General features: G+C 38.3%; 1 protein-coding gene across 1 annotated transcript in view; it reads right to left on the reverse strand.

Annotated features, from left to right (window-relative positions):
- Positions 1-17,447, reverse strand: part of LOC103472845 (chloride channel protein 1-like) — a 39,238-nt gene that overhangs the window by 3,709 nt on the left and 18,082 nt on the right. The window contains exons 12-23 of the mRNA XM_008422691.3: positions 13,751-13,906; positions 11,186-11,255; positions 9,827-9,937; positions 8,825-9,038; positions 7,952-8,085; positions 7,634-7,725; positions 6,068-6,160; positions 5,682-5,769; positions 4,757-4,839; positions 3,522-3,566; positions 2,323-2,427; positions 458-544 (exon numbers count right to left, since the gene is read on the reverse strand). Coding sequence (XP_008420913.2) covers positions 458-544; positions 2,323-2,427; positions 3,522-3,566; positions 4,757-4,839; positions 5,682-5,769; positions 6,068-6,160; positions 7,634-7,725; positions 7,952-8,085; positions 8,825-9,038; positions 9,827-9,937; positions 11,186-11,255; positions 13,751-13,906 — 1,278 coding nt within the window. The remainder of the gene's footprint in view (positions 1-457; positions 545-2,322; positions 2,428-3,521; positions 3,567-4,756; positions 4,840-5,681; positions 5,770-6,067; positions 6,161-7,633; positions 7,726-7,951; positions 8,086-8,824; positions 9,039-9,826; positions 9,938-11,185; positions 11,256-13,750; positions 13,907-17,447) is intronic.

A 17,447-nucleotide genomic window follows, 5' to 3' on the forward strand; every position in this document is an offset into this window, starting at 1 on the left:
CTTTAACACCTGCTGACTTGGACACATATAGATACTTTTGGGTGTTAATTCAACACTGGCACTTTAACTGTGTACTGATTTAATCAAAAATATTAATTTCAATCACGGGCTACAAAACCGTCATTAGATAATGCATGAGTTCTTCCTTTTCTGCCACCCATATCTCCCAGTAACACTCTTCCTTGCTTCTAATAATAATTATTTACCATGACAGAAATGATAGGAAATATGTTTTGATGCAATAGGATACAGTTGGTATCAGAAGGTCAAATGATTGGCCAAATTGGAAACTGACCACAAATGTGTGCAGCATCTATTCATTGTTTTTCTTATTTATCAAAGAGCTAGGTGTCAGTATTTGGTTATATGAACAAAATGCTGATCTTTTGTGTCATACGTAGTGCAATGGTAGGAGAGAGAAGCAGAAACATTGACTTTTCTAACTTAAGTTTCTTACCTCTTTTAAAGCCACCACCCCCACAAGTTTTCCAATGCTGGTCACATAAGCATGACTTAGTCCAAGCAGGGAGAATAATGTGTGAGTCTGCAGAGACAAGGTGAAAAAGTAACTCAGCCAACTGTCAGAAAATACTGCTCCTAAAAGGACATTTCTTTTCATATGTCTGTGACTTCAGACGATTTACAAGCCCAGTGCTTCTCTGCCTGTTCTGTCTAGACACAAAGAGAACAAAGTGGCTTCAGACTCAACACAAAGGGAAAGTCCTTGAGCATATTTTGAATGCACAAACTATATTTTTCACATAGCAGCTGAGGTCCCACTGTGGGGAGCTCTTTGTATGCATCAGTACATCTCAATCACAAGGACTCTTTTGCACATGAATGAGCACGGTATTCTGTGTATTACCATGGAAATGAAATCACAAAAAAGAATAATAAGGCTAAAGATGGTGTTTATTCGCTTCTGGCTCCTGAAAATGACAGTAAATCCTGGATCCACTAAGATTTATAACAATGGGAATTCAATCCTGTGGTACCAACTGCTGAATACATGAAAAAGGCAGAAGTCTAATGAGTGTGTGGAAGCATTACCAGAAAGCAGATTTACATAATGTGAGAAAATTTGCAACTAAAAGAGATTTCTGGGATGTTTATGTGGCCTTTCACACTGCTATTTAAATGCAAACTGAAAAGAATGATAGTCATCTTAAGCCATGAAGTAGTAAAATATTTTTGTTTTAAATCATAATGACTAATAAATAAAAAAATAATATAATATATATTAAAAAAAACTGAAGTTCTAAGAAAAGTCTCAAAATGTGTCAATTAGCTCACAATCAGCAAACCTGGGAAATTCTACACATCAAGGTTTTCTGCAACAGGGGATGGCCGTTTTAGTCCAAATTAGCTGCTTGCTGGTAGAAAAACAAAAACTACCAGCAAGCAGCAGTTAAACAATAACTGTGCAAATACCAACAATGCAAAAATGCTTTGGATTATCAAATTTACTTTATAAAATACTTGCATGTACAGATAATTTTTTTGACAGCTCTCACAACAAGATGAATTAATATGTGTTTTATAACGTCTTTATTTTACTTAATAATAAGAATGATGAATAAGCATCTTGGTCATATAGGGAATAGTATTGGTTTCATGAAAAGTCCTTTTTTTTACACCCTGCAAAGGTCACCAGTCCTTTACACACAGCTAGGAATGTGCAAGAACAATTTAATTTGATGAAGGGTCAGTTTGTATCTCATTGATTTCTATCGGCTTGACCAACCTGAATTAATCAACCATGTTTTTGACAGTCTGGCGTATCCAAGTGATACTCATGAATGTATAAGAGGACATGGAAACTTCAAACTGAAACTTCAAACCTCGGCCTTTATTGTTGTGTAACAACTGCTTTTCTAAACATCAATGCCAATGCATTTGATTTATTTATTTTTTTGCATATTTTATCATTCATTAGCAGCATAAATATGAAAATCAGCGCTTTACTTTTTTTCCTGATCCACCTTCAACATGCCTGTATCTTTGTTTGCAGGTACAGATGTGAGAAATCATGGTTTGAATATATGGCACTGATTAATGCATGAACATTTGTTATTTCAGACCGGGGAGAAATCTGGCTCATATGTGGACAACGAGGTCACAAAACACCCACTGAAACAAGACTAGAAAATCAACAGATGCAGTATTTTGATTAGATTATACATTTCCAATTATGTACAACATTTCCGAATGCGCAGAAAGTCCAGGGTGTTGAGATTCGACATAACGCTTTCGGGGAAATGAAATTAGAGCAGGAGAACAGCTGTTTTACAAGGATTCAGGGGGAAGCCTTCCTCCACCAACCTTGTGCAATGAAGTTCTCTCCACCAGCTGGAAAGGTGAAGGGTCAATTCGTATCTCATCGATTTCCATCGGCTTGTCCATCTCTGCCTCTTCCCACGCTTTGATCTGCAGCAGCAAATAAACACCAAGGTCACAGGGATGAATCAGCCGACTCAGATTCAGACCAGGGGGAAACAAAGTTATTTTATTCTGAAGTATGACTTTAGCCAGAGGGAAGCATCAAGATTTGTTTTTCTGAGGAGTCATAAAGCATATGAACAAATCTATCAGGCAATAAAAATAGCCGTTATATAATTTATAAACACTGAGATGTCAGTATGGGTAAAAAAATATTCATGTCTGTAAACTGTATTTTTAGCTACAAAGAGGAGAATGCCTTTCTTTTGCGATAAGAATGGCGTTGAAAAACCTTGAGACCTTGTGTCTTGTCCTTGCATGTCCTGTTTTTACCCTGAGATTTAGAGGGTGTGACACCTTTTAGCCTCTTTTTGGATTTTATCGATGAGACTCGGCCTCTTGTGACAGAGCCAGCGCTTTTTTACAGAATGGTGTGGAGAATTTTGGGAATGCGTCAGGAAGAGTAGAAGCAGGTTGGCAGATAGAAAAACACCAGAGGGAAAAATGGTGTTTTGGTGCATTAGCACAGAAAAACCTCCATGCTTTGAATCTCCAATGCAGCAAATTTGCAACCCTATTAAGTCACAATTCATTGGTGATATGTCTATGATTAAACAACTTTTAAACAGTGTTCTGTATCAGAATGTGGACTCCTTGAATATGTCTCTTTGAGAGAGAATAAAAAAAATGAACATAGGAGAAAAATGATTTCACCGTGCATGCAGTAATAATATTTTGCAAGGACACGGATGTGTTTCCTTGCTTTAAAATTACTTGTCAGTGCACAAGTTCAGCTTTTCTGTGGTCAAATTGCAGCAGATTTTGTTTGTTGTTCATCAATGTTCAGATGAAACACTTTGGTCAGATGAAATCAGTATTTGTATCGGTGGATGATGGGATTCTCTCATCAACAATTAGCAGAATAGAATGAAAATTTATGTTTTTTTTATGATACTTTATTGTGAAAATAAACTGATTTAAGACAGTGGTAAATTGACCACAGTGTTTATAAAAGAAATACAAAAAAACCCTGAAAATAACCTAGAAAATCTTCTAATATTCCTCACTGGTCATTGACCTACCTCGTCTGAAGTCATCGAGTCTGATAGAGGAGGAGGACAGGGTTCCTTGAGATAAAACAACAAAAGACACAAAAAATAGAGAGATTAGTTTCTGAATCTGAAGTTTGTCTAATAAATTAATAAAACAACCTTATTTGGGGTGACTGCAAGTGAAATGAAAATGTTACTTTAACGGTAATTGTAAGCATTTGCCTTGGCTCTAAAAATTACATCTAAAAGCTGGAATCACTGTTTGAACAGGCTGAATTTTATATGGATTATTTTATTTTTGGCCTGTAGTCTCTGCAGTTTGCACAGCACATCCAGCAGAAGAGGCCTGCATGGATGCAGGCGTTGAAATTCAGGGCAACAACCACTGTGACTTATTTTGTAGAAGTGCGGCCTGTCCTGCATGCATTGACTTCATGCCTTGCTAAGCTTCGTCCTCAAAGTGACAGAAATAACATAATCTTACTCCAATCAAATGCTGTTTCTGTTCATTTAAATAAGAAAGAAACAAGGGGAGTGTTTTCTACTTTCATCCAATATCGCTAAAGCACCTGCAAAACGGCTTAGAATGCAGGTAAAAATAGTGGTCTAAACAGTAAAATACTACCTCCAACAACATTTTGGAAGTATGCTGGTGGAAAATTTCCCCTTGCATGTCTGCTTGATATTCTGAGTAATAGATTTTTGTTTGATGTGAAAACATTCCCCTTGGAGGGAATTGATAATCAGCTCGACAAAACCCTCAGTAGTGGGCAGACCAGAAATCACATTCTGAACCCTCCAGCTTGCAACCACACACTTCTGTACAGTGTGATTTTCCAGCCTGCAGGTGACGAGCTTTGTTTCCCTCGGTGAGTCAGACTGACTGCAGAGCCGAATATAAGAACTTCCCAGATGAGAGAAGATTGGAAAGAAATGTGTGATTTTGGAGAGGTTTTTCTGAAGCAGGTTGTTATTCTAAAATCTCTGTCAATCAATGAATAGAGGTCAAATGCTAACAAGTTCACCTACCAGTACCCATGTATGAATGTGGTTCTGGCAGTAGGCTATGTCTAAGGGATGAAGAGTTATTTGCATATAACATTTCATTACTGAGTCACATTTAAATAGATGATTGAAGGAAAAAGGAACAAATTACAACCCAGAAAATAACATGCAGAGCAGCAAAAAACAGAGGAACTGCATTGTTAATGGAGCACGTGAAGAAATTGAGTGACGCGCAACAAAAGCTGCATTCGCAGACACACCTGCAGTTCCTTCTCCGACTGTCTGCTTTTAGAGGTGAAGAGATTTCTGAGCGTTCTCCTCACCGACTGCAGGGGACCTTTTTCTGAAAGAGGAGCGGCGGAAACAAGACGAGAGTCAATGAATTATACAAACACACCCTTAAAGAAAGTAACCCAACTGCAAATGGAATGTCAAGATTCTGCAGGAACCAAAGAGACCTTTTTATTGTGGTTGCCTAGATACCTCTTTACTTGGAGGCTGCAAATTGTTGAGTTTGATAAGCTACTGTGCAACAACTCACACACACATCCACACACACCATCTGCCTCCTCCCTGCAAACATTCAACCAAGTCATTGCTGTTAGCAGTACAAAGCTACACTGTCTGATTGTTTGACATCTGTTGAGTGCAGAGGAACAAACATGTTTGAATCTGTTTAATGAAAAGCTGACATTAATTAAACGAATCTTACCAAGTTTGGCTTTTGTGAAGCCGCAAGATTCAGGTGATGCATGGTTTTGTTTATTTTTAATTGGAATTTTGTTTGATTGATCAACTGTGAAGTGGGAAGAAAAAGTTTACTCAATTTTCTGTTTTTAAAAACCAGTTTGTTTGGGCATGTATATCAGCTTTTCGTTTTAGGAGAGGAAGGAAGTATAGTCACACCAAGCAGATATTAATTTACATCAGTCTAGTGATTGAACTTGTATAAAAGAATCAATATTTCTCTGAAAGGCTCTCAGAATGTAGTGGAATATGCTACACTGACTTCATGTCCTCTGAAAACTGGTTATTTATGTCGTAATTAACTTCAACATAAACTTTATCTTTGGGTTACAAGGTAGGAAATTGCCAATTCTTTTTCTTCAACTGCAGTGAAATTATGTTTCATATGTTTTCAGAGGTGAATAAATGATGCAAAAATGTGTTGACCTTTGAACTCACCAGTTGCAGGTGCAGTGTGGTTGGAGGAAGGGTCCTGAGGTTTCGGAGGGGGTACAGGGCCGTTTCTTTCCTCCTGAACAGGGCTGCCCTGAAAACAACAAGACAGCTCTGGATGTCTAAGCTGATGCTCCAAATTGGACAGCATAAGTACTTTATCATTCATATTGGTTATTATAACTGGACTGTTATCTTTCATTTGCAATGCTATACCACTGTTAGGTTTAATTGTCAGTTAAGGGGATGATCTATTTAGCTAATTATGTTCTACTTTTAGGGTTTTCTTTTAATTGCTTGGTCTTTATTATGGTTTGAAACATAACGATACATTGTTTTAATAAACAGATGTAATCAGGAATAAAAGAAAATAAAGCAAATTGTTGACCCACCTTGTCTCTTTCTTCATCTTCTTCCTCATCTACAAAGGCGAATGACTCCCAGCTGCTTTTTGGACACTGATTCTGCTCCTGTAGGCTCGGACCCTGAGCTCACAGTCAGAGAGACATTTTAAAGCAGATGGATATTTTCTATGAATAAATAGACATCTATATTTTCACATTTGACATGGTATATAATAGATAGATAGAATGTGATGGTCATGTCATTTAGAAATAGTAAAGGGTTACATTCTTTAGCCCAGGGGTGGCCAAGTCAAGTCCTCAAAAGCAACTATCCTGCAACTTTTAGCTGCATTCCTTCTCCTACGAACCTGAATCAAATGGCTGAATCCTCTTATCAGAATGTCATCCAGCTATGCAGAGTCCTGGTAGGGAGCCAATTATTTGATTCAGGTGTCTTGGAGACGGAATGCATGTAAAAGCTGAAGGATAGAAACTTTCCAGAGCTGGACTTGGACATCCCTGAAATCTTCTTTTAATTCGGTGTTATACATAGGAAGGCTGCTGACCTGAAACTGTCCAGCAGACAATCAATGACACCCTAACCAAGGGGGTTAAGCCACAAAAGTAAATCGCTAAAGAAGCCGGCCTCTAACGTAGTCTGTGTCTAAGCATATTAATGAAAAAGTGGAAGGCAAAGTCTGGTAGCAAAACAAGCACAGGTAAAGCTATAACTGCAATAAGAAACATTTTTTATACAAAAAAATAAAATTCTATCAGAAACAAACTTCTTGCTTAAATGAAAATAATTTGCATCTAAATCTGGTAGATGTATGAACAATTTTGGGCTTAATCAAGTGAAGCTACTGCACAAAACATGAAAATGTTTTCAAAAGGCCAATAATTATGTATTAAGGTTTTGAGGTGATATTCTATTTATATGCAAAACCAATTATTGAGTGTTTTATTTTGTTTCCTGAGATGAACTTTCCTTGATTGAACCTCTCCAATAAACTCAACTAAAATCATTTTTTCATATCAACACATTGTTACAAAACTTTCATAAAATCCACCTGACTTATCCATAAAGCTATAAATACTGTCACATCAAAAATATTAGAGATAAAATCAGAGCAAATATAACCTAAACATAAACATTTTCATTTTAACACTTGCTTTGTTGGGTCACTCAATGGATAGAGACACAAACTGATAATAAAATTACATTACCTTACAAAAACAGCCTCGACTAAGTAGATGAAACAAACAAATAGTTTCAATTACTGACAGTCATGATTTAAATTAAACATAACCTCTTCTGCAAATTAGACCAATCATTAGGCCAATTGCTGCATTTGCAATTATGCTTCAGCAGATGTTTTATGCAACCTATTACATATCTGTTTTATGGAGCAAACATTTCCCATCCAATCTGAAGGGCACTTTAGATGTGCTTTGAGAAACATCACATGAAAAGCATATTGGGATTTTCCCAGATTATGTGGGCCATTAAACAAAGTTGTGAACAGTAAAACTTGCAATCTTACACATTAACGCAGCAACAATGAAAAATAGTCTAAAAAATCTAAATAAATGACCCGGTTACATCTAATTTACCTCCATCAGAAGTCGTCTTTCTGGGGACAACCACCAATCACAGAGCGCTAGAAGCTCCACCCGGTCAACGCTGCCCAGGAGGATCATAGAATCTAAATAAACAAAAAATAAATAAATTACTTGGACTGCAACAAATAAAAAAAAAATTAACTTAAGTGCCTTAGGATTTTGAGGCTGGAAAATGTAATTTTACACAAACTCATTTATGATACATTAGAAGATTTTCCTCTGCATTAGAATCTATTTTAACTGTACCTCACTTTATGTTTTGCTTCAGTTCAGTTTAAGACGCCTAGATTAAATACCTAATAAGCATACCTTTAGAGTCAACCAAAGGGATCGTTTTCAGTGAGAAGGAGTCCAGCAGGTGTTTGACTTCTCTGTATGTCGACTGGGATGATATGAACTTCACCTTTCTAACCATAATGTCTTCCACAAAGATGTTGTATTGGCTGCAGGGGGAAAAAATACATTCAATACAAGAAATATATTTAAAAAAGACAATGTAAGCATTACATGGAAAGAAAAAAAAACCTAAATGTAAAACACATATATTGCTAAGACATGATGAAAGTTAACTGATAACAATAATTGTCTGCCATTATGAAGAAGCAGCGGTATGTTATGATGTTTTTAGTCAAACAGGTTTTTCACATCTCAGATTTTCAGGGTGTTAGTTCCAGATTTATGGAGCAAATAAACTAAATACTGCCTCCCTTGTTGAGGTTTGGTCCTGGGATCTTTTGAACATAGTTCTCACCTGGCAAACAATCCTGAAATGTATTTAAGCCCAGTACCTTTCAGAGTCTCAATGACCATTAACAAGATTTTAAAACTGTGTACTTGTTTATGTTATGGACAAACTTACTCATTGACTGTTGTCTTACATTTTAAAACTGCTTGTCATCAGCACACGTATAATAAAAAGTGTTGTATAACTCCATAAGTGAAGATAGAGAGAACATAAAGATAACATAAAACTGGCCCAAGAACAGAGCTTTGGGGATCCCCAGATGTGGTGCTCATTTCCTTATATTTATAATTAGCAAATTACAAGAAGTTGTCCCTGTTTACAAAAGAAAAGCTAAGCTAATTTACCAAACACATTTTCTAGTCTTTCAAACACATCTTTGAGAATATATAAAACCATAATAGAAGTTTTAGTTAAATAACGGTGCAAATAACACAAACCTCATGTGTCCAAAGCCAAGCTCTGGCAGGTACGGTAGCTTCTTGACCTGGATGATAGAGTCATACAGGGAAGGTTGCAGGCCCTGGGCCACCATGTTGGCTAGGATTACAGCCACCATCATGGGGAGTATGTGGGAGATCTGTCCTGTCAGCTCAAAGCAGATAACGGCCGTAGACACGGTATGAGTCACAGCTCCGGTCAATGCTGCTGCACCTGTCAGAGACACCGGGTGGAAAAATAACAGAAGTATGGGACACAGAGCAAAGGAACATTAATGGAAAGAAGACCAGCGACACAAAATGAAAACAGAAGATATAACGAAAAGTAAATTAGGGACTTAAACAAGTCAGGACACAGAGCAATAAAGATATTAAGGTGGTGGTGACTGTATAAAAATAATGACTTTCACAAACGCAGCATGGAGATGGAAAAAAGAGATCAGAAGAAGACTGGTTAGAGAGATCAGTGAACAAAGAGGAGAGATGGCCTTTGCAGGGCAACAGGATAGAGACTGAAGGGAGGCCACATTTCTGAGTCAGCTGCTGAGGTGAGCACTGCAGAGCAAACCTACTGTGACATTTAACTGTCAAAGCAAAGCAACCAGAGGTTCTAAAAGAAAGGATGAGGGGAGCAAAGGGGGGGAGAGAGACAACAAACGGTGAAAGTTGGGGGAGGTGAGGAGGATTAGGTGGGCAGGAGGGCAGGAAGACGACTTGACAGCAAGTGACGACTGGAGGACCAGCAAGTTTGACAAGAAGTGGAAGAGAAGTTGACAGTAGAGATATACTTGACACTTTTTCAAATCATTGGATGCATGAAGTTGGCAGGATGCAGTGAAAAAGAAATCCATAAAGAGATACTGCATGACGACATCAGAAATGGACAGTTTGGAAGCAAAACTTAATGGATATGGATTTTAATTATGCAAAACCCTAACCCATGACAAAAGCATTAACACAAAACAGAGCAAGAATAGATGAGAAAAGAAACTACATACTAACCGATGACTGCGTAACCTCCTGGAATGATGCGGTACAGAATGCCATCAAACACAATCCCATGAGGAAACAGGGTTGCCATGACTTCCCCAACCAGCCTCCCAAATGCAGCTCCTACAAAAAGGAGCATATGGTGAAAGTGAATACATATTCAACAGTAGACACTCAAATATGAACCATCTAGAGCGTTTCTACAGTATGTCTGTGAATTATACATTCTTCTACTTCCTATGTGCACTTCATTCTGTTCAGTGTTGTTGAACTGGGAGGCTGGAGCTCATCTCCAGTGGTCACTGGGTGAAAGCCGGGGTAAACCCAGGAGAGGGTACCAGTCCATTACAGGGCCAACACAGACACATAAAACTTTTCCCTTACGGACACAGAAGTGTAATTAGATGAAAAGTGTTTGCTCAATTTTATAAAAAAAAAAATAAAATAAAAACAGTTGGCAGAAGAAGGATGAGAGAGAACAAATAAAAGTTCTTCAACTAGGTCAGACATCCACATCAGGTTCCAGTAACACAGCGAGACAGTGCAGTAAGTTTAATGTAGAGGCAGCGCTTAGAAATTACCACTTCAAAGTTCTTCACTTGAGGCTCTCTGACCAAATAATGTATTTCAGCCCGGAGGCAATCTTTAAAAACAGCTTTTGATCTATTTGAAATTTGTGTCCAATTTTAATGTGAAGGGAGCAAATAGGGCATCCATCTGCATGTTTTAGAGAGGTACTGAGCTAGATATAAGGATGCAGAAAACAACGAGGAAGAGCATGAAGCTGTTTTGCCTTTAGTTCTCCTTCAGCAGTGCATTGCACACTGAACCATATTTTCAATTGTAGGAATTTGGTGAATATGATGTTCAGGTCAGTACAATGGAGATAATCCAGCTTTTGAAATTTCAAATGTGCTTTTAACCAGTAAAAGTTAAAAACTGTTAATATTTTAGAACACAGTGTGATGAAAATGTATTAGTTTAATGTCACAAATAACATCTAACTCATTTGGAAACACTTTTATTGACATTGGTTGCAGGTTTCAATTGTACAAATAGCACATGGCCCGTTTTCATGTGTAAGACTTGGCAAAGCCCAAAAGTGTTTTCAACCATTATAATCACATTAATGGCTGATAGTTGATGTTTACAACTTAAATGATTACTCCTACAGCTGACAGCATCCAAAATAGTAATTTACGAACAGTTATTTGCTATGACTGTCTCTGTGTTGCCCTTCAATGAGCTGGGAACCTGACCAGAGTTGACTCAGCCTCTCCCCTATAGTCACTGTGTAGAAAATGGTTTGATGGTTGAGGAATGAAAAAAGAATTTAGACCCAATAATAATCACTTGTTGTTTCTTTCTCACCGAGTATGAAGACAGGCATGAAGGCCCCAGATGGAATGGGCATGGTGGTGGCCACCGCAGACATCCAGAACTGCATGTAAGAAAGAAATGCTGATAATCTGCCAATAAAAGAGTTTGAACCACATCTTAAAATGATTGAATACAAATTTGACAACCGTTTTGAATAAATTGTTTGTATATGTAGTGCAGCATTCATTCACAGGGTTTTGACAAACTGAATAGCTAATGTTGAGACATTATGAGACACAAGAAAAATGTATTATATTTTCGTTTAATAACTGCTCTTTTACTCTCATTATGTTGCCCACCTTACATTCAGACTGCAGCCAAGGTGTCACGTCGCATAGCAACAAGAGCGTATAGTACCATACAATTCGAGCTTCTTATTAACTTTTTTTCCCCATTTGAGTTGGGGAAAAAAAATCTTCCTATTCAGCCACAGCTTGATGAGTTCCAGTGATGGCGTTTGTGCTGTTTTGTATGTAAGGTAGGGGAGGAGATTCAATCATCCCTGGGTATGCTTGAGCATGGCACTTAATGAACATCTGCCCCAGAGAAGCTACAGATGCCGGTGCTGCAGCCTTACCAGCTTAATGTGGGCTGCTTACCAGTGAAAGGGTGAAAAGAGGGATGAAGAATGAACAAACTCCTCTGGATTTGTGCTAAACTTTGCTTTCAAACGTCAATTGCGTTATTTTCAAAACAACACTCTCTTAATTTGAATGTAATTTCAAATCTGCTTTTATAATAATATGCTTTGTTCTCGTCCCCATCAGAGATAATAACAACCTTAGCGGTGGATTTATTTATTTATTTTTTTGGCATTTACCTGAAAACACCTGCTGCGCACCGCCGCCCTCATTTGAAAAGAGTTTTTGGAAATATAACATTACCCTTTCACCAGTCCAGAATACTATTCCATGTGTCATCTCTCATCAGTGTTTGAGAACTAAATTACTATGGAAGAAGATAAAAACTCATTAGCACGTCTCTCACAGAGCAGCTCCTCTGCTGATGACAGAGAAGAATGTGCTCAGTTTTTTCCTCTCTTTTAATCTCAACAGCAAAAATCAATCAGGCAGAAAGACACACAACTCACAAAAAGCAGTTTCACACACAAAAAGACATGTCAGTCAGCACACGCTCTTTCGTCGGTGTCACAAATCCTTTGACAGATGGTACTAGCAACATGCTATGAAATTAGTGCAGAAGTCCAAGTGTGTTTCAAAGTAAAATAAAATTTAGGACACCAATAAAGAAAGACGCTGTGGAGGTTTAAACCAGGGATGTCCAGATTTGATTGGCATCATTGCATAAACATACAGGCTATTGATCTAACTAAACTGATCAAAGTATTTTTCATTCTTTACAATGAAAATTACAGCAAAACTTAGATCAGACTGGCTGCTGCTGTGTATCTGCACATGTTCATCCATCACCACAATGAAATTATGAGCAGAATTATCAATGAGCCAATTAAATAAAGAGATTATACTTTCTAGTTTTAGCATTAACTAATCACTTTATGCCAGAGATGATCAGATGTATCTTTAGAAACTAAAGTGGAAACTGTAGCACACAGATTACCATTGTGGACAATACACTATGAAATGAAGAGCATTAGTTTGCTGTAACCCTAAATGTTGAAAGAAAAAAGTTTTTTGGCACTTGCATGGCACCAAGTTGTCATATCACATAACACATTGTACTTGCAAATGATTTTCTCAAGATAATTTGTGTTTTTTGAAGAGGTGATTTCTAAAAATGCTGTCAATAGTCCACTAACCCCAGTCAGATAGACACTCCAGTTGAATCAGTTTAAATAATTTAAACAACTTAAACAAAGGATGGTGTTAAATCTGAATCTGAGTCATCAGATGGGTAACGTTATACACATCCTGCTAAGGAAAATTTCAGCCTTGGGGATCAAGTCAACAGTTAAAATAAAACAATATGTCAGGTAATGACTTAAATATGAGTCAAAGGCTTTTAACCAAAAAGAAAAAAAAGTGGATTGCTCCTTCCAGGTTGGGATCACATCACTGAGGCTCATTTTGGGAAGACCCAGGATACACATCAGGGAAAATAAATTCTGCCCTTCATGTCTCACTGCTATCTAATCTCCTTGTTCAGGTTACAAAGAGTAAATCTCTTTGCTTATTAGAATCGTCATCACACAGGAAGTGTGTGCGTGTGTGTACAAGCTTCTAAGAAATCATAAAACAGCAAGAGGCGCTGGAAGCTTGCCAGCATTGCTGACCTTGGACAAGAATAAAATGTGGAAGACGAGCACACACTAGAACACACGCATACACAGATGTCCCAATCACGGACACAACACAAGTGACCTGCAACAATTGTCCCCGACGAAGAGGAGGATGACGAAAATGCTGACGTCAGGTGGCACCGGCGCCACACACAAACAACCTCAGTCGCATCCAAGGGGTTAGATGCAACGCAAGCAGAAAACAGACACCAAACAATAAAACACCTAAATATCTAACACAGCAAATACCACTCAAACACACACACACACACACAATTTCCCAGGAGGCAGGCACGTACCTTCATGATGAAGAAGAGCAGCAGGATGATAAAGACGCTAACGTCGGGGTGCAGCCATGCAGCAGACAGGCCCAGACCAGCCGGAGAGGGAGATCCCGAAATCTTCGTCCACGTAAAGTTATCAAACAAAGAGTTGATGCACTCCCTGGGCATTAGCTGGGAGGAAAGGTGAGAAACAAAGCAGAACGATGGAAAGGGGACGGAAGAGGGTTGAGAACAGAAAGACATCAGTCAGTGGCAAAAATGGAATACAAAAAAGCTTAAAAGTCTAAAAGACATGAGGCAAACAAGGGGAAACAGATGGGAGGTAAGATTATGCAAAAAACTGAATGCACAGAGGTAAAAAAAAAAGAAATTAAAGTGTGGGACAAGAAAATTATCAAGAAGAGTGAAGCAGAGGAAAGAGACCGAAGAAAAAATTAAGATAAAAAGAAGAAATACTCTTTGGTCTCAATAAGAGAAAGAAAAAGGAAAACAGTTTGAGACAGAGTGAAGCTTAACAAAAGGAGGATGAGAAATAAAAGATTTTAGATTAGATAAAAGTGAAAAGAAGTCGGATATAATAAACATGCAGGAAGTCATTCATCAGGCGGGATGTAGACTGGTATGGGTGGCCATGTCCAAATGAGTCATTCCCTTTGGATGACTCATGAATGACTAATTCACTTCAACCATTTTGCTCCACATTTGCATAGATGTCTCTGAATTTGCTCTGAGCCAGAAAACCATAGTGCTTCATCTGCATAATGCCTCTGCAGGGAAAACAGCAACGCCAGTGTCATTTTGATTTTCCACTTTTGCACTTCCTGCTTGTGTCGGGGTTAAATTGATGCCCACCATGGAAGATGTAAGATGGATCTTGAAAGTCAACAGAAAAGTCTGAATTGCAAGAGTCTTTAATTTTATGTTTTGACATTTTGGGTCTAATCCTACTTCTTAGCATTCACTTTCCTCTTGTGTTGTTGCTTCTGTAACTTTACACTACTCTCCTTGGACAGTAAGAATTTTATTCACGAAAACAAGAAACATAGTGATAGATAAGTAAAAGTAAAAGGTTAGATGATCCATTCTGCAGCTGCAGGTATCACTTTTCCTGTTTAATTAACCCTCGTACTATCTTAACATTCTGTTTACTTGCCTTGTCCTGCAGGTCAAAAATGACCCACCTTAACAAAAACCCCAAAATAAAGCAGCTTACTTGAATTTGAAATCCAAAATCTATTTTGCATGATGAAACAATCTGTAATTTATCAATTCAACTCAATTTAATTAATTTTTATCATGTATTTTTTTGTTATACAACACAAACCACTTCTGAATTAACTACACTGAAAGGGAAATAAGTCAACAATCGGTACATTTTTTGTCAACAGTTCATTCTTTTATACTGTTTAGGACGTCAATTATGAAAATACTTCTTTCATACAACATAAGAACATCTTTAGCATAAGATGTTGACCATTAGATGTTCAAAGTCTTATGTTTATTATCCTGCAAAATTATATAAGATGTTCAACATCTTGTGTAGGACAGTATGTGTGAATGTACAACCTCTGACCTGTTGGGCAGTGAAACATCTACTCACGGCTTCAGCAAGGAATCAACTAGGGGCACTTTGATTTAGGGCAGTGTTTCTCAACCTTTATAGGCCCAGCACCCCCCTAGCCTTTATCCAGGTCCCTCACCGCCCCCCACCAAAGAATTTGCAGGCTACTTTGCACTGACCATTATTTTATCATTAATATTACTATCACTATTGTAGATGTTTAGATTTTTATGCTTGTTTCTGTATTTATCATCAAAAATAATTTCCCAGAGAACAAAAAAGCCATGGGAATAGATATTATTTTCACAGGCGTCTACGAAAAATTTAATGAACATTCAACTTAAAATTGGCAGGCCTAACAGCAGCCAATCGGAGTGGAAACAATATTCTTATTCTTTTTTTAGTTGTTAAATATTCCACCAAATGACCAGATAAAAGATGTTCAACATGCCAGTTTAAACTTTGAACTATTTGCAAAGGACTGATCTCTGCAACAGAGCTGTTGCCTTGCAGCAAGAAGGTTCTGGGTTCGATTCCCGGCCTGGGGTCTTTCTGCATGGAGTTTGCATGTTCTCCCTGTGCGTGCGTGGGTTTTCTCCGGGTACTCCGGTTTCCTCCCACAGTCCAAAAACATGACTGTCAGGTTAATTGGCCTCTCCAAATTGCCCCTAGGTGTGAGTGTGTGTGTGCATGGTTGTGTGTCCTGTGTGTCTCTGTGTTGCCCTGCGACAGACTGGCGACCTGTCCAGGGTGTACCCCGCCTCTCGCCCGAAACGTTGGCTGGAGATGGGCACCAGCACCTCCCGACCCCACTGAGGGAAAAAGGGTGCAAGAAAATGGATGGATGGATGGATGGATGATCTCTGCAACATTAAAACATGGACAGAACTGTAACTACATTAATCATAACTCTTCTTCTCTTCAATGTTTCTGTGCTGCCTTCAGGAGAATGGGACATCAGAGAATCAACCATAAAATGTCACCCTCATGGCATTTATTGTGCAAACCAGAGCTTTCAGAGGAAAAACAAAAGTTTCAGGTCCTTTTAATGCCATACAAATATGAGACAGAAACATGGATTATATCTTTATATAGACCTGTCTATTGATTTATAGATTAATAGTTTTACTGGACAGAAATTACAAAGAACAAATCTGGTTCTTAATCAAATCCTAATGACTCAAATTGAAAGTGTCATGGAGTCATCAGCCTCATGACGTCAACACTGACATGAAAAATAATATTGAAGAAATAAATATATCAAATCTAATTAAAAACATAAAAATAAGTGATACAGACTATAAAGTTAAATAACGTAAGATATATTTATTCTCGGTACTAGATGTGGTCTCAACAAACCCATGGCACTTCATTATTATTTTACCTTTCATGTGGAAATAGTGTCTGTTTATTCTTGCCATACACTCTGTATTAAGTATTGCTAGAAAGGTCTTGCCATACCAGTTTATTCCTTGTATTTTTTTAAGTATTTTTAAATTGAATTGATACATGGGTCAGCATATTTAAATATTAGTGGGGACTACTGATGTTAGGGCTATTGGTCGGCAGTCATTCAGGCCTGTCACTGTAGAGCTTTTAGGGACAGGGACAATAGTGATGGTCTTTAAGCGGGAGAGGACAGGTGACAGTAACAGTGAGGTGTTGAAGATGTCTCAGACAGTTGATGTACACATTCCCTCAGAACCCTCCCTTGTCGGGGCCTGCAGCCTTACAGTGGTTGATTTCCTGGAAGGACTTCCTCACATCTGCTGTGAGAAGATGTGAGGAGAAGCATGTCACTAGGAGGTGGTATTAGTCTGGTACTGAGGGGGGTGTTAGGATGCTCAAAGCGGGAATAGGGCTTGTTAAGTGCATCTGGCAGTGAGGGGTTAGGGTTAGGCTAATGCTAACCCTAGGTTGGAGAATTTTCACTCTCGATTTACGGGTTGCTTCTCGGAGTGCTGATGCCTCGCCTGTCCCCAGCTATCAAAAGAGCTTTCACCTCAACATTCAGCCAGAGTTTCTGGTTCGGGTAATGGGTTACTGTCCTGGTGGTGGAGAAATCATCAGCACACTTGGAGATGAAGCAAAGAACAGAGGAGGTGTATTCCTCCAGGTCCATCTCTCCCTCATAAGGAGCCACCTCTCTGA

Source organism: Poecilia reticulata, chromosome 11, assembly GCF_904066995.2.
Source record: "Poecilia reticulata chromosome 11, P_reticulata-male-v2, whole genome shotgun sequence".
In the NCBI taxonomy this organism is placed as follows: Eukaryota; Metazoa; Chordata; class Actinopteri; order Cyprinodontiformes; family Poeciliidae; genus Poecilia; species Poecilia reticulata.